The following is a 17,803-nucleotide window of genomic DNA, read 5'->3' on the forward strand; positions in this document are numbered from 1 at the left end:
AGGCATGTATTGGCACTGAAAATCTGGGCAAACGGTGACTCTAAGGTCTGTGTCAACTAGAGGATCCTGCAGTGATTTCATCGTGCTTGGAATGGCGAGATTGGCAGCAATTCAGAACTGGTGAACTATCAAAACCACTTGAGCAGGACCCTTGGAGCATGCCCCACATCAGGGACATGGGATGGGTGGGAGGCTGAGTGGTGCTTCTCCCTTTATCTTCCTCTTTACCCCAGATACAGGGGGAAAAAATGTAGAAACTATAGTTTTACCCTCTTAGCTGTAGCCCTTAACCCTTTGTGCCCTAATCAACTATGTAAAGATTGTCAAAAGTAAAGAAAAAAAAAAAAGGCATGTCAGAAATACAGGCAACAACCAATAAAAAAATGTACAATTATTGAAGTCCTTAGTTGGTAGTAGCTTCATTGCTTAAAACTGGAACAGGTGAACATTGGAATTTATGGGATGATAATAACTGTGGAATTTCATTCACTGTTGTTTATATGAAGAAAGATTAAATCCAGCCTAGGAGTCCCAGAATGTCTCTTTTCTCTTATTTTCAGTACCGTGTAGTCAGAAGCTCTAAAAGATGTATTTCAGTTATTTGAAATAGGACAATTTCACTGATAATTAAGTACCAAGATATTCAGCTGTTTCCTTTTCACTCCGCAAGTAAATTTGTGTTCATACATTTTTTTAAAAAAAAAATCTGCTGAAAAAAAAAAAACACATTACCGACGAGGATGGGATTCGAACCCACGCGTGCAGAGCACAATGGATTAGCAGTCCATCGCCTTAACCACTCGGCCACCTCGTCCCAGAAGCTTCACCCTCCCTGGTAGCTATACGGAGTAACACCAAGAGGATATGACGCAATGCTATGGAAGCCGCCATTTTGTACGGAATCCAAGCTCCGATTATTTCTGTAGCGGGCGATTGCAAAGAAGATGGCCGCTCCCGTGATGTGGAGAATCTGAACTAAGAACGAGCAAAAGAAATCCTGTGCAGAATCAGACTTGAAGAACATAGACTCCATTCAGAGGCTGGGAAAGAGGCTTGATTCTAGCAGTCGCCGGAGGGCGGTTGGGGCGGAGTCTAGGGGGCGGAGCGACGCACAGGGCGCCTTTGCGCGTGCGCCGCAGCTGGGCGGTTAGATTTGAATACTTCGCTGAGCCTCTTTGGGCGTTGTGAGGTGACGTCCTTTCTGAGCAGCGCGCGGACCCCAAACTAGGCCCGCAGGTGGGTAAGCACGATGGCCCCCTCATTCTGCGTTTGGGTTTTGGGTTTTGAGCGCCCGAAGGCTCCGCGGTGGGAGGTGGGGACGCTCTCGGCTGCGCGGTCGCAGGAGCGCCCGGCCCGGAGCTGCCGCCTCAGCCGGAGTGCCGGGCTCCCTCTGGCCCTCGGCCTGCGCGTCGGGCCGCCTTCTTCCCTAGCGCTTCCCAGGCCCCTCCCTGGCCCTTCGGACTGGCCCGACTGGCCCCTGGGCGTGCCCGCCCGCCCCTCGCACCCCCTCGCGCCCCCTCACACCTGGGGGCAGCCCGCGGTGGCTCGTGTATCCTTCATGTAGTGAACCTTTTCTTGGCCGTAAATGCAGTGACAGCAATACATGGGGCTTGCGCTCTTTGTGGGCAGTGACTTTAATCGTGCTAGGAGCACGTATCCGGTGTTCTGCGAGTATAATATTAACGAAGGCGCTATTACTACGCCACAAGCTGGTTTTGAAAAATCCTGACCTTCCGCTATTCAAGCTAAGCCTCTTTTCTTGGTGATTATTTTAAATAATTGAGTGGTGACAGAGACGTCTTGGGCTTGGTAAAGGATGTGAAGGAAGATCGAAGCAGAGGCTGACTCTAGGTGCTAAGATTGAATTGGCTCAGTCGGCCTTCCGGACTTCCGGAGTCCGTGTGGGTTCGTGTCTGGTGCTGGCGGAGAAGAGGCAATGATTAGTGTAACCTTCCTGTAGCCAATGGTTTATGGAAGGGAGAAGTTAATCCAAGATGTGGGGAAATTAAAATAGTTCATATTGATGAGATGACAGATCCATGCAAACTGAGTAGAAGCGTTGGAGATGGTTGTGTTACTGGTGTGTTTGATGCTAGCTCAGAAACTGTGGAAGATACTGTGGTGTTAAGGTAGAACTTTCCCCGGTGACCGGGGTGTTTTGTATCGTCGATGCCTGATAATGTCCGTCAGCCCTGCGTGACTGTTGAGCACCCGCAATGTGGCTCTTTGATCTGGAGCCAGATTTTAAATCTTATTTTGTTTGACCTAAAATTTAAATTCTGGCTGTATTAGCACGAGTCTGTCATTGTATACTGAAAAATATGAAGCTAGATATTGCTAGTTAGGCAAAGGAGCCAGATTGTGTGGTAAATGCATCGGCTTTCTTGGCCACACTGGTCGTGGCATGATCTGTGTCACATACTCTTTGTTTAGTTGTAGGTTGCTTTGTTTTATGCAGCCTGTTAAAAACTGTTTTTAGTTTTAACAGCTAATTTGGCCCAGTGAGAGGGGTTTATTGAGGTGAGAGGTTTTCAGACTTCCTTGGTTGACCTGAAGAGGTCAGAAGACATAGCTAACAGTTACATTTATTAAGTAATTGGTGTCAGACAGCGTATTTAGTATTTATGTCCTGAAAACTTAGTAGCCATATGAAAAATATGCATAAATTGAAGGAAAACAAAAAATTTATTTTTTGTTATGTAATCACAGTTATTAATTAGCTGTTTGCCTGTTGGACCCTTTTCAACTTCTCAAACCTTAGAATTAGATTGTATATTGCACCCCTTTCATTTCTTTTATCATTTTGTTGTTGTTATTTCAAGATATAGTTATTTCCAAGGCAGAATGGCAGAGAGAGGGAAAGACAGAAAGTACTCCCATTCACCCAGGCTGAGCCATACTGAAGGCAGGTTCAGAAATTTCTGCTGGCTGCAAGATCCACTGCACGCGGCCAGCTCTTGGGCCTCGCTCTGCTGTCTCCCCAGGCAAATTAGCAGGAAGCCGGGTTGGAAACTCTTTTAACACTTGCTGTTTGTTTTTTTAGATAATTACTGCTCACTTGCTTTCTGTTCCTCCTTTGTTAGATATTCTTCATTTACTTTTAAAAGTTTTACTTAATTGGAAGGCAAAGTGACAGGGAGAGACAGAGATCCTCCACCCACTGATTCACCTGCCAAATGGCTACGCTGGCTGACGCCATGAGCCTGGAATTTTGTGTCTCCCTTGTGGGCTGGCGCGAACCCAAGTACATGGATCATCTTCTATTGCTCTCAGGCACGTTAGCAGAGCTGGATCGGAAGTGGAGTGGTTGGAACTCTGCGGTGGCACTCTGATGTGGGATTCCAGCACCAGAATCCCAGCCCCTGTTGGATTAAAAGGAAAAAGTGGAGGAGGTTAGCTGTTTAATGGGACCAGTGAAGTTACCAGTATCTGAGGTGCTGGCGTCCTATATGGGTACTTGGGATGACTGTATCACATATCAGAATGCCTGGTTCTGATCTCAGCTGCTCCATTTCCAATTCAGCTCTTTGCTTATGTGTCTGGGAAAGCAGCAGAGGATGGCCCAGATCCTTGTGCCCCTGCCTCCATGTGGGAGACCTGCAAGAAGCTCCTAGCTTCTTACTTAGGACTGGCCTAGTTCCAGCTGTTGAGGCCATTTGGGGAGGGAACCAGCTGATGAAAGATCATTCTCTCGCTCTCTTTTATCCCTTCTTTCTTTCTAACAGTGCCTTCCAAATACATAAATAAAGCTTTAAAGTAAAAAAAGAAAGGTTGTTAAAATTGATGAAACTTTCTTGAACTTTTAAAATGTGTTTTCAGTGTATTAGAGACTGACAGACAAGCCTTCTATTTTCTGATTGATTCTGCATATGCTGGTGATGCTGGGCTAGCCTGAAGCCAGGAGCCTGAAATTCCAGCTGGGTTTCTCACCTGGGTGGCAGGCACCAAATACTTGATCATCACTGCTGCTTTTCAGGGTGTGTGTCGGCAGGAAGCTAAATCAGAAATGGAGTGGCTGAGATCTTGGGCATAAGAGACAGTTGCCAAGTTGCCCAAGCAGTGACTAAAAGCCACTGCACCAAAGGTTCACTTTAACTGGGGTGCTTTTTCAACGATTGAGATGATTATAAATGTTTCTGGATGGTGGACTCACTTTTTTTTTTAAAGATTTATTTATTTTTATTGGGAAGTCGGATATACAGAGAGGAGGAGAGACAGAGAGGAAGATCTTCCATCCAATGATTCACTCCCCAAGTGACTACAACGGCCGGAGCTGAGCCGATCCGAAGCCAGGAGCCCAGAGCCTCTTCCAGGTCCTCTGCATAGGCTCAGGGTCCCAAGACCTTGGGCCTTCCCGCAACTGCTTTCCCAGACCAGAATCAGGGATCCCAAATGGGATCCTGGCATGTTCAAGGCATAGACTTTATCCATTAGGCTACCGTGCTAGGCCCTACCTACTTTTTTTTTCCGATGGTTCACTCCCCAAGTGGCCACTACAGCTGGAACTGAGCCATTTTGAAGCCAGGAGCCAGGAACTTCCTGGTGGGTACAGGATCCCAAATCTTTGGGCTGTCCTCTACTGTTTTCCCAGACCACAAGCAGGGAGCTGGATGGGAAACAGGCTGCTGGGATTAGAACCAGTGACCCTATGGGATCCTGTTGCCTGCAAGGCTAGGGCTTTGACAGCTATGCTATCACTCCAGCAGGCCCAAATAAATAAGTCTTAAAAAAAAAAAAAGGAAATTTGCACTTGATATTTCTTTTCTCATACTGTGTTTATCTGCATTTTTGTTTGTTTATGTGATGGAGATTTTAAGAAAGGGAGCTTAATTTTTATCCACCACTATGGGAAGGCAATTTAATGGCCAAAAGTAGAAAATTCAAAAAGTAGCAGGACAAGCCAGTTACTTAACTTAGTGTGGTAAATGCAAAAAAATAATAAACTAAGTTAAAAAAGGCTGCTTTTGGGAAGGAGAAAAATGGGACGCCAGGAGATCCTCACTGTGCCGCAGGTTAAGCTTCCATCTAGGATGCCAGCATCCCATTTGAGCACCAGTTCAAATCCCTTTATTTGCTCTGTTGCTCCATTTCTGATCCAGCTCCCCACTAATGTACTGGGAAAGCAATGTAAGATACCCGGAGTCCTTGGTCCCTGCACCCACGCGGGAGACCTGAAAAGAGTTCCTGCCTGGGCAAAGCCCTGCTGGTTGTGATCATTTGAGGAGTGAACCAATGGAAGGAGGATTGTTTTCTTTGTTTCTGCCTCATAATCTCTGTAAAAGTTAAAAAAACTTTTTAAAAGAAGAAAAAAGGTTGACCCCCGCCCCCCAGTTGGCCCTGCTCAGATCTATTGATTGTAGGCATTTGGGGAGTGAACCAGTAGATGAAAGATCTGTCATTCTGTCTTTAAGATAAATGAATCTTAAAACTGCTACCAATAACAATCTGGCCAATCTTACATAAAAACTGATATAAAGAAGGCTGTGTGCTTTGAGTAGGTGTGGTGTTATTTGTGAGCAGAAGACTGAATAAGCGTGGACTAAAGGAGAGGCTCAGAGAGCAAGTCCTAGATACCTACTTTGTATTGCTGAAACTCAGAATGTGGATTCTAATGGTTTATGTGTATGGCATTAATTTAGTGTTATGGAAATGTTAATATAGCTGATTCAGAATTCTAGCTATTCTTTTTAGGAAATCTACAGGGATATTTTTACTTATCTGGGAGTGAAGTTCCAAGGTTAAAGTATGACATGAAAGTCTTATACAAAAAAAAAGTTTTAAATTTATTTTTATTGGAAACTCAGATATACAGAGAGGAGGAGAGACAGAGGAGGATATTCCGTCCGCTGATTCACTCCCAAAGTGGCTGCAATGGCCAGAGCTGAGCCAATCCAAAGCCAGGAGCCAAGAGCCTCCTTCAGGTCTTCCATAGTGGTGCAGGGTCCCAGGCTTTGGGCCATCTTGGACTGCTTTTCCAGGCCACAAGCAGGGAGCTAGATGGGAAGCAGGGCTGCTGGAACACGAACTGGTGCCCAAATGGGATGCCAGCAGATGCAAAGTAAGGACTTTAGCTTCTAGGCTACCTTGCTGGGCCCTATGCAAATATAGTTTTAGGTAGATAGGAACTCAGACCAATTGAAGAAACTTCAGGTTATACCTCTTTTGTGTTCTTTACATCAAGTAAAAGCAACAGAATCAGCTACACTATTTAAAACAGTTTTGCATTTATTTTGATTTTATTTTAAAAGTAGAGACACAGGGAGAGAAATGTTTAGAAATATTCAGGTTGGGCCCGGCGCGGTGGCGCAAGTGGTTAAGGTCCTCGCCTAGCACGCCCGGGATCCCATATGGGCGCCGGTTCTAATCCCGGCAGCCCCGCTTCCCTTCCAGCTCCCTGCCTGTGGCCCGGGAAAGCAGCAGAGGACGGCCCAAAGCTTTGGGACCCTGCACCCGCGTGGGAGACCTGGAAGAGGCTCCTGGCTTCGGACTGGCATAGTATCGGCCCGTTGCGCTCACTTGGGGAGTGAATCATCGGACGGAAGATCTTCCTCTCTGTATATCCGCCTTTCCAATGAAAAAATAATAAAAAAAAAATAAATCTTTAAAAAAAAAAAAAAGAAAAAAAGAAATATTCAGGTTAAGCACTAATGCTATGGCATAGTAGGCTAAGCTTCATCCTGTGATATCCCACATGGGCAGGGGTTCTAGTTCTGGCTGCTCCACCTCCAATCCAGCTTCCCACTTATGGCCTGGGAGAGTAGTGTGTGATGGCTCAAGTCCTTGGGACCCTGCATTCACATGGGAGACCTTAAGGAAGCTCTTAGCCCTTGGCTTTGGATCGGCTCAGCTCTGACTGTTGTAACTGTTGACGGGCCTAGTGTGGTGGCCTAGCAGCTAAAGTCCTCACCTTGAATGTGCCCAGGATCCCAAATGGGCACCGGCAACCCCGCTTCCCGTCCAGCTCCCTGCTTGTGGCCTGGGAAAGCAGTTAAGGATGGCCCACAGCCTTGGGACCCTGTACCTGCGTGGGAGACCCCGCAGAATCTCCTGGCTCCTGGTTTTAGATTGGCTCAACTCTTGCTGTTGTGGCCACTTTGGGAGTTCCTCTCTGTCTCTTCTCCTTTCTTACTTTCCAATAAAAGTTTTAAAAATTGATCAAATTTATGTTTAAGCCAATGAAGTTCATATCCTTCCCAGCAGATTGTTACTGATTTTATCATGATTATGAGGATTTTCCAGGTGTGTAATTTTTTGTTGTTGAGGTTAAAGATTTATTTTATTTTTATTGCAAAGTCAGATATACAGAGAGGGGGAGAGACAGAGAGGAAAATCTTCCATCCGATGATTCACTCCCCAAGTGAGTGCAACGGCTGATGCTATGCTGATCCAAAGCCAGGATCCAGGAACTTCTTCCAGGTCTGCCACAGGGGTGCAGGATTCCAAGGCTTTGGGCTGTCTTCAACTGCTTTCCCAGGTCACAAGCAGGGAGCTGGATGGGAAGCGGAGCTGCCGGGATTCCGGCACCCATATGGGATACTGGTGCATTCAAGGTGAGGACTTTAGCTGCTAGGCCGGCCTCAGGAGTGTAGTTGTAACATTTTAGTTTTAAGCTCATTAAAGTAATTTAGTCTCCTCGCCCGCTTCTTCCTTCCTTTGTTTTATTTAAACATTTATTTATGGGCGCTACACTGTGGCTCAGAGGCTAATTCCTCTTCTTGTAAAAGTGCCAGAATCCCACATGGGCACCAGTTCATGGCCTGGCTGCTTTGCTTCCCATCTACCTCCCTGCTTGTGGCCTGGGAACGCAGTAAAGATTGGCCCAAAGCCTTGGGATGCTGAAACCGCATGAGAAACTCTGAAGATGCTCCTGGCTTCAGATCAGTTCAGCTTCTGTCATTCGGCCATTTGGGGAGTAAACTGTTTCCTCTCAGTAAATCTACTTTTCTAATAAAAATAAATCTTTAAAACAAGCAAAGATTTATTAATTTGTTTGCTTATGTATTTATTTGAAAGGTAGAGTTAAAGAGAGATGGAAAATGGAGAGAGAAGTCTTTTATCCACTGATTCACTTCCCAAATGGCATAGCGACCAATGCAAAGCCAGGGCAAGAACTTCTTCCTGGTCTCCCATACTGGTGCTGGGGCCTCAGGACTTGGGCCATCTTCCATTGCTTTCCCAGGTGCATCAGCAGGGAGCTAGGTGGGAAATGGAGCATCTGGGGCTTAAGCTGGTGACCAGGTGGAATGCTGGTGCCACAGGTGGCAACTTCACAGATATACCACACCACTGCCCGCAAGGTATTTCATGTTTTTCAGCTCTGTGATAAAGTTTATTTCTCTTCCTGGTTTTTGACCTTTCCTCAGGAAAGAAGCTTAAAATCACAATTCGATTCTTGATTTTTTAAAGTTTGTTTTTTATTTGATCTTTGTTTAAGAAGTGCAGAGATCATAGGCACATGTGTAGTGTGGTCATGAGCAGAGTGGGTTGGAGAGTGAAAGTCGGATGGAGTGTGTCTGTCTTCCGTTCTGTTCTGTGGGAAGAGAGATTGCTTCTCAATATGGCCAGTCTTCATAAGTTGATTTTTAGGTTGTAATCTTTCTTCCTTCTTTCTCACTTTTTCTGGTATTAATGTATTTGTTGCAGAAAAAGATCTTCACAAAATGGATGGAGTGTCTTCAGAGGCAAATGATGAAAAGTAAGTTCATTCAGTGTAACGAAAATCACTAAGTCTGCCAGAGAAAGATATTTTTCAACCTAGTGAGGCTAATCAGTACCATATAGATTCTTTTACGATTGTGATTTAGTGAAAAGAAGTAAATGTTCCGGGCCCAGCGCCGTGGTCTAGCGGCTAAAGTCCTCGCCTTGAACGCCCAGGGATCCCAGATGGCCGCCGGTTCTAATCCTGGCAGCTCCGTTTCCCATTCAACTCCTTGCTTGTGGCCTGGGAAAGCAGTCAAGGACGGCCCAGAGCTTTGGGACCCTGCACCCGTGTGGGAGACTCGGAGGAAGTTCCTGAATCCTGGCTTTGGATCAGCATAGCATTGGCCATTGCACTCACTTGGGGAGTGAATCATCAGACGGAAGATTTTCCTTTCTGTCTCTCCTCCTCTCTGTATATCTGACTTTCCAATAAATAAATAAATCTTAAAAAAAAAAAAGAAGAAGTAAATGTTCCACAGTACTAGCCCGTCTTGCTGTATTTTTTTTTTTAATTTATTTATTTTTATTACAAACTCAGATATACAGAGGAGGAGAGACAGAGAGGAAAATCTTCCATCCGATGACTCATTCCGAAGTGAGTGCCACGGCCAGTGCTGTGTCAATCCAGAGCCAGGAGCCAGGAAGTTGTTCCAGGTCTCCCACACAGGTGCAGGGTCCCAAGGCTTTGGGCTGTCCTCGACTGCTTTCCCAGGCCACAAGCAGGGAGCTGGATGGAAAGTGGAGCTGCCGGGATTAGAACCAGCACTCATGTGGTATCCCGGTACGTTCAAGGCGAGGACTTTAGCCGCTAGGCCATGGCACTGGGCCTGTCTTACTGTATTTTTATGTCAACTCATCCAGAGTTAAAACTGAGAGGACTTTAAATACCTTCTCCTGCCTCTTCAACTGAAGGAGAAGATTGAGGTTTGGGTAAAGGAAATGATTTTGTTTAGTTTACTTGAGAGACTGCTGGACTGTTTGCAGCCTACTGACACTACTATTATTATCTTTGCCTGTGTGTTTAGTTTTTGAATTTGTTGCAACGATTTTAGAAAATCAAGATAAACAAAGTTAAATTCCTGAATATTTAGTTTAAAATTTCGTGCCATAAAAAAAATTTGTATAATATAACTTTAAAAGTGGTTGCTAGTTCAAAAGATGCTGTGATGATGACTTTTGGAAATGAAGTCTTTGATGGGTTTATTTATGGGTGTCTTTTTTTCCTTTCAGTGACAATACAGAGAGACCTGTTAGAGTTCGGCATTCCTCAGTAAGAAACACTAAAGTTAATAATGTTACCTCATGTTGAGTGATAACTGTATTCTGCAGAGTTGTTTTGAAGATTTACTTTCTTTATTATTATTGGTTTATTTATTTATTTTTAAAACTGAGTGACAGAGAGAAAGGGAGAGATTGGAAGAAAGACATCTGTCATTTGTCAGTTCACTCCCAAAATGGCCTTAATGGCTGGATGCTTTTATTTGGATGCCAGCATTGCATCAATTTTGCCTGTGATTTTACATTCCTGATCTTACTGCTTCCCTATTTTTATAAAAGAAACTTTATTGTACAAAATTTCAAATATTTAACCTGGCTACCCTTTCTGATGAATTACTAAATTCACAAAATGTGAATTTTTATGTTATATAAATATACTTCAGTAAAGCCTTGGGCAGGTATTGTGTCACTGTGAGTTCAAGTGGTACTTGGGGAGGCCTGTGTGGTGGCAGAGCACATTAATCCTTTACCTGTGGTGCCCCCATCCAATATTGGTACTGGTTCATGTCCAGACTCTCTGCTTCTGGTCCAGCTCCCCGCTGATGGCCTAGGAAAGCAGAGCAGGATGTCCCAAATCCTAGGGCTTCATGTGTGGGCAGGGTCCCAGGGACTTGGGTCATCCTCTGCTCTTTTCCCAGGCTGTAAGCAGAGGGCTGGATAGGAAGTGAAGCAGCCAAGGACTTGAACAGGCACCACCAGTGGAGTCTTAACCTTTAGGCCAGTTGCCTGCTGCTTGAAATTTAAATATATCCTATGATAAACAGAATGGATTTGAGGATTTTTTTTTTTTTTTAGTTTAATGAAAATTTTAGCTTTCTGTCTGTGATATAACTTGGTGGAAAATAAAAAGATTGCTAATAGTGTTGCCAGACTTTGTTGACTAATTCATTCTAATGCTTATCTCTAGATCTTGAAGCCTCCACGGAGTCCTCTTCAGGACCTCAGAGGGGGGTATGAAGCAGTGCAGGTAAGAGCCTGTTTCTTGTTTAGTATTTTTTCCTGATGTTTTAATACTTAGGAGCTTTATTAGCTAAGTGAAGGGAGGACATGATAAGTGATTCTCAGTTGAATGTATGTGGGTAAGCATGCCATGGCGTTCAGGATGAAGCCCAAACACCTGAATCTGCTGGGATTCATGATTTCTGACACCAGTTTTCTTTTTCATACTTCTTTCTTGCCAGTCTTGCATGTGTAGCCCAACATTCAAAACTGCTTATTCCTCAAGCAACACATGAACTGTTGTAATCGTAAGCATTTAGACATGCTAGTCTCTCTGGATGTCTAGTCCTGTATCCTCCCCCCCCCGACATCTTATTAAATTTTCTTTCAAACATAACAAAACAATTACAAAAATTTTTTTTTGAAATATTTATTTTTATTACAAAGTCAGATATACAGAGAGGAGAGACGGAGAGAAAGATCTTCCGTCCGATGATTCACTCCCCAAGTGAGTGCAGTGGCCGATGCTATACTGATCCGAGCTAGGATCCAGGAACTTCTTCCAGGTCTCCCACACGGGTGCAGAATCCCAAGGCTTTGGGCTGTCCTCAACTGCTTTCCCAGGCCACAAGCAGGGAGCTGGATGGGAAGTGGAGCTGCCAGGATTAGAACCGGCACCCATATGGGATCCCTGGGCGTTCAAGGTGAGGACTTTAGCCACTAGGCCATGCCGCCGGGCCCCAAAAATTTTTTTTAAAGATTTGTTTATTTATTGGACAGGCGGATATATTGAGCAGAGGAGAGACAGAGAGGAAGATGTTCCATCCACTGGTTCACTCCCCAAGTGGCCACAACAGCCAGAGTTGAGCCAATCTGAAGCCAGGAGCCAGGAGATTCTTCCAGGTCTCCCACATGGGTGCAGGGTCCCAAGGCTTTGGGCTGTGTCACAGACAGGGAGCTGGATGGGAAGTGGAGCTGCCGGGATTAGAACCGGCGCCCATATGGGATCCTGGCGCGTGCAAGGCGAGGACTTTAACCATTACACTATTGCACTGGGCCCAAAAATGAAAAATTTTTATAATAAATGTTCTTATAGTCATCGTCTGGATTCTAAACAAATAACGTTTTATCATACTTTATCATAAATCTTTAGCTTTGTTTGCTTAATTCCCATTTTTCTGGGGCTGGTGTTGCTAAGCCTAATAGCATGGTGGCAACGCAAACCAGAGCACTAGTTCATGTCCTGAGTGCTTTGCTTTTTCCAACTTCCTGCTGATACACCTGGGAAGGCAGTGGATGATGGCCCTGTTAGTTACCACCGAGACCTTTGCAGACCTGCCCTTTGTAACCATTTGGAGAGTGAACCAGCAGATAGAAGATCCCTCTCTTTCTACTTCTTGCTGTCTGTTTCTGTAATTTGACTTTCGAATATTTTTTTAAAAACAAAGCAATATGGATATACTTAGCACTATAGTTTTCTGCTAAAAACACCTAAAATTGTTAAGATGGTAAGTTATTGTAGTGTGTTTGTTACTATGCATATATAAAAATTGAGTGATGTCCAAAAGAATAGGGATAGTCCAATTATAAATTTTTTGTTGTAGGTACTTTACCACAACTTGAACAAATAGTGTGTTTTTGTAAGAGGCCATATGTTACATGTTTTTGGCCCTGTTTTATGTTGTTTATGTCATTATTCTTAGTATCACTCACTTTGAAATCTATGTTCACATGATTTTTAGTGCTTTTGCATTTTGGAGATTCTTATTAAATTAATTCAGAATAAATGTTTACACTGGAGATCAAATTCATAGTTGATTTTATTAAGAATTGTACCGTATGATATCTACCTTTAGGAATCCAATGTTTTCAGAAGCAAGAAAAGCTCTCGCCGAGTCAGCTTTGCAGATACTATAAAGTAAGTGGAAAAGAAAAATGGTTACAGTGATGTAGATAATGCATTTTTCATTCAGTATATTTATTCAAAATATATTTGTATTGTTTTGAATAATCCATGTTTCATTTAAATAACCTTAAATAATTGGTTTGTGTGTGTGCATGTCTTAAAGATTTATTTAGTTTTTATTGGAAAGGCAGACTTACAGAGAAGGAGAAACAGAAAGATCTTGTATCTGCTGCTTTACTGTCCAAGTAGTTACAGTGGCTAGAACTGAGCCGATCCGAAGTCAGTGCCAGGAGCTTCTTCTGGGTCTCCCATGTGAGTGCAGGGTCCTAGGGCTGAGACTGAGACCGAGACAGGGCCAGGTTGGAGCCTGAAGGCTGGAACTTTATTCAAGTTGCCTTGTGGGCAGCAGGGACCCAAACATTTGTGCCATCACCTGCCACCTTCCAAACTATGCATTAGCAGAAAACTGGCACCTGAGGCAGAGATGAGGTTGAAACCTGGGCGCTGTGATATGGAGCGCAGCAACCCAAATGGCATCTTAATCTCCGAATGCCCATCTCACCATGGCCGGCATTGTGATGCTAAAGTGTAGAAGTATTTTATGTTTCTGGTTCATTTTTTTTTTCCGTTTTTTAAATTTTGTTTTTGACAATCTTTACATAGTTAAATAGGGCACAGCTAAGTGGACAAGACTATCATTTCCATGGTTTTTTTTCTATATCTGGGGTAAAGGGGGAGGTAAAGGGAGAAGCCCCACGCAGTCTCCCGCCCATCCCAGGTCCACGACGTGGGGCATGCTCCGAGGGTCTTGCTCAAGTGGTTTTGATAGTTCAACAGTTCTGAATTGCTGCTAATCCAGGCATGATAAGGTCGCTGAGGAATCCTCTGATTGACACAGTCCATCTTAGAGTCTCTGTTTCCCTGTTTTTCGTTGTCAACATATGGCTGGGGTTCATTTTTGTTTTAAGATTTATTCTTTATCATTTATCTGAAGAAGTTACAAAGGTTGAGGAAGATATCTTGCATCTGCTGATGTTGTCCAAATGGCCTGCTGTTTCTGTAGTTTTATAATATTTGTACTTAACTAGAACTGACAATAGATATGTGTGACCAGAGAATAGACCTCAGGTTGACATTTTAAGATTTGCAAATTCAAATGCATTTTTATGTTTTTATTTTGTGAAATTTAGGGATCATTTTCTGTTCCTCATTTTAGAAGACTTTTTGGGAGTTGGCATTGTGGTATAGCAGAAAAGGTCATTGTCTGCAATTCCTGGCATCCTTTGTGGTTCTGCTTTGAGTACCAGCTTCTCAATTTTTTTAAAGCTTTATTTATTTTAGTTGGGAAGGCAGATAATGAGGGTACAGAGGGATTCAAAACAGAGTGAAAGGTCTTCCATTCACTGGTTCACTGTCCAAATGGCTACAATAGCGGGAGCTGAGCTAAGCTGAAGCCAGAAGACAGCAGCCTCTTTTGGGTCTCCCATGTTGGTATAGGATCCCAAGGCTTTGGAGCATCCTCTGCTGCTTTCCCAGGCTGTAAGCAGGGAACTGGATGGGAAATGGAGCAGCTGGGACATGAACCGGCACCCAAATGGGATGCTGGTGCTTCGAGGTGGAAGATTAGCCAGTTCAGTCATGGTGCCAGCCCCCAGTTTCTCCATTTCTGATATAGCTCCCCATCTCTCATTCCCTGTCTGTAACTCTGACTTTCAAATAAAATAAAGTAGATCTCTGCGGGGGCAAGAAAAAATACCCTTTTTAAAAATTGTCTAACTACTGTGGTCCGGCACCATAGCCTTGCGGATAAAGTCCTCACTTTGCATGCACTGGGATCCCACACTGGCACCAGTTTTAATCCCAATGGCCTTGTTTCCCACCCAGCTCCCTCTTGTGGCCTGGGAAAGCAGTAGAGGATGGCCCAAAGTCTTGTGGGAGACCTGGAAGAAGTTCTTGGCTCCTGACTTCGGATCCCAGCTGTTGCGGCGGCTTGGGGAGTGAATCAGCAGATGGAAGATCTTCCTCTCTGTCTCTTCTCCTCTCTCTATATATTTGACTTTGTAATAAAAATTAATACATCCTTAAAAAAATAAGTAAAATAAATTGCCTGACTACTAATTCTTCTCATTGTTTAAAAATCATTGCCTTGTAACTCATCTGAAGGATTGTGTCAAGGAAAGCTTTGTATTCAGAAGCTCAGGATCTGAAGTCAAGTGTAGGTTTGTATTCTGGGTCAGCCACTTACCAGGTGTGTGATCTCAGTAGTTGCTTTACTTTGGAGGCCTTCAAAATCTCTATCAGTGGGCCCAGCGGCATGGCCTAGTGGCTAAAGTCCTCGCCTTGAACGCCCAGGGATCCCATATGGGTGCCGGTTCTAATCCTGGCAGCTCCACTTCCCATCCAGCTCCCTGCTTGTGGCCTGGGAAAGCAGTCTAGGACGGCCCAGAGCTTTGGGGCCCTGCACCCTTGTGAGAGACCTGGAAGAAGTTCCTGAATCCTGGCTTCGGATCAGCATAGCATTGGCCGTTGCACTCACTTGGGGAGTGAATCATCGGACGGAAGATTTTCCTCTCTGTCTCTCCTCTTCTCTGTATATCTGACTTTCCAATAAATAAATAAATCTTTAAAAGAATAAAAAAACAAAATCTTTATCCATAAGCTACAGGGGTCCTTGATATAAACATTTAAATATTGTAAATTTATGTAAGGACAGGCATGGAGCCCAGAAGCTAAGGTGTTGGTTAAGATACCTGCAGCTTTTGTCTGAATACTTGGAATTGATCCCTGGCTCTGACTCCAGCCTTCAGCTGCCTGCTGCCGCTGATTCCAGGATGGCTTAACTCCTTGAGTTCTGTCCCCATGGGAGAAACCTGACTCAGCTTCAGGTTGGCCCAATCCCAGAGATTTCCAGCATTTGGAAGTTAGCCAGGAGATAGGAACTCTCTGAATCAAAGACATTGAAAAGTGTTCATAAAGAATATAGCAATGTAGCCCTTGAACCTTCTTACCCTAATTAACTATGTAAAGAATGTCAAAATAAAATTTTATAAAAATTTTAAAAAAAAGAGAAAAAAAAAGAATATAGCAGTGTGCATATGAGTATTTTGCTTTTTCATAAAAATAAAATTCTAAGAACACGTTTATGTAATGAATGATAATATTAGCTCAATTATAGCTAACTGGTTGGATTCTTCATGATATATATCAAAATATCATCTCTGGGGGAGGAGGGGAATTCCATTCTGCTGATTCATTGCCCAAATGTCCACAACAGCCAGGCCTACACAGGGGCTGAAGCCAGAATCCAGGAACTCATTTAAGATCTCTATGGGGGCCTGGTGTGATAACTCAATTGGTTAATCCTCCTTCAAGCAGCTTAACCTACTATGCCACAATGCTGGCCCCTTCTCACCAGTATTATAATCATACGTATAGATCCTGCCATACACTAGGTTGACTATCTTAGCTAGTGCTGATTAAGAAATACCCATCCCTGGATCACTCACTGAGAGAAAGGAACAGCCAGAAGTGTTCTGATCCAAAGCCAGGAGCTCTTCCTGGTCTCCCACACAGGTGCACCATCTCAAGGCTCTGGGCCATCCTTCACTGCTTTCCCAGGCCACAAGCAGGGAGCTGGATGGGAAGTGGAGCTGCCGGGACAATAACTGGCACCAATATGGGATCTTGGTGCATGCAAGGTGAGGATTTAACTGCTGAGCCATTGTGCTGGGCCCAGGAGTTGTAGTTTTAACAGTCTGTGACTTAGCAGAAAGAAGAGGAAGCTGAAATCAGAGTATTATCTTGTCTTGCTCAAAATAGTCTTTAATACCAAGTGTCTCATTAGAAATAGAAGATTTTTGGACTCTATTTTCTCTTCTAGGGTATTCCAGACAGAATCTCATATGAAATTAAGGAGAAAATCTGAAACCACAGGTAAATATGTTGCTACAGTCCTTGCTAAATCTGTTTTCTTTAAAATGTGCAACTTAACTAGATATTTGCTGTAAATTATTGACTATCGCTTTAAAATACATCTTGAATCCTGGGAATGGAAGGTAGGGTGGATAGTTAGTAATTTCTTTAATTGTTGATAGTATCTCTGATTTCTTGAATGCTTAATGCATATATCCTTAAATTTGTTATTTTATTTTTAGGAACAGAAGCAAAGGAAAATGTTCCATTTATACAGTGAGTGAAAGAGACATTCATATTACAGTGTAAAAGTTGTTTATTACTATTAAGGTTTTTTAAATTAATATTTTATATTTGTATCCATTTGTGCAATATTCAGGATTAACTTGTGAAACAAACTCTTTGTAGATTTTAGTGTACATACTACTGTATCTAATAAGTAAGTATCTATGTATTTCACCATCATTTAATTAATTTATTTATTAACATTTGTTTAAAAAATTTGTTTTTATTGGCAAGGCAGATCTACAGAGAGAAGGAAAAATGGAGAAAGTATTTCCACCTTCTGGTTCACTTTGCAAATGGCTGCAATGGCCAGAGTTGTGCTAATTAGTAGCCAGGAGCCCCAGTCTAGGTCTCGCAAAAGGGTGTAGGATCCCAAGTCTTTGGTCCATCCTCCACAGCTTCTCCAGGCCATAGAGAGGGAGTAGAATGGAAAGTGGAATGGCGGGACACAAACTGATGCCCATATGGGATGCTTGTGCTTGGAGGTGGAGGATTAGCCAGTTGAGCCATTGTGCTAACTCCTATACCATCAATAAAATAGTTAATGAAACACCTCTTTTGTATATCAGTTTTAAAATATATCAGATTGTACAAAATTGGAAACTAATTTGCTTTTTTTTTTGTAAAGATTTAATTATTATTGCGTCCCATATCTGAGTGTCTGGAATCCAGTGTGTGCGCGACAGCTGCTTGCTAATGGATCGCTGCCACCCCTGATGGAGTTCTCAGTTCCACATAGTACAGCCCTAGCTGTGGTAACCATGTGGACAGTGAACCAACAGA

General features: G+C 43.4%; 1 protein-coding gene and 1 non-coding gene across 2 annotated transcripts in view; one reads left to right on the plus strand and one right to left on the minus strand.

Annotated features, from left to right (window-relative positions):
* Positions 1–732: 732 nt before the first annotated feature.
* On the minus strand, positions 733–814 carry TRNAS-GCU. Its single transcript has one exon. It is a non-coding gene; the product is annotated as a tRNA-Ser (tRNA).
* Positions 815–1,157: 343 nt separating this feature from the next.
* The window catches only part of KNL1 (kinetochore scaffold 1), a 55,894-nt gene continuing 39,248 nt past the window's right edge, over positions 1,158–17,803 (plus strand). The window contains exons 1-7 of the mRNA XM_040969113.1: positions 1,158–1,236; positions 8,644–8,695; positions 9,931–9,970; positions 10,886–10,945; positions 12,774–12,835; positions 16,704–16,756; positions 16,978–17,011. Of these exons, the coding sequence (XP_040825047.1) occupies positions 8,661–8,695; positions 9,931–9,970; positions 10,886–10,945; positions 12,774–12,835; positions 16,704–16,756; positions 16,978–17,011 (284 nt within the window). The 5' untranslated portion in view covers positions 1,158–1,236; positions 8,644–8,660. The remainder of the gene's footprint in view (positions 1,237–8,643; positions 8,696–9,930; positions 9,971–10,885; positions 10,946–12,773; positions 12,836–16,703; positions 16,757–16,977; positions 17,012–17,803) is intronic.

Source organism: Ochotona curzoniae, unplaced genomic scaffold, assembly GCF_017591425.1.
Source record: "Ochotona curzoniae isolate NIBS_2020 unplaced genomic scaffold, NIBS_Ocur_1.0 scaffold_4701, whole genome shotgun sequence".
Lineage (NCBI taxonomy): Eukaryota > Metazoa > Chordata > Mammalia > Lagomorpha > Ochotonidae > Ochotona > Ochotona curzoniae.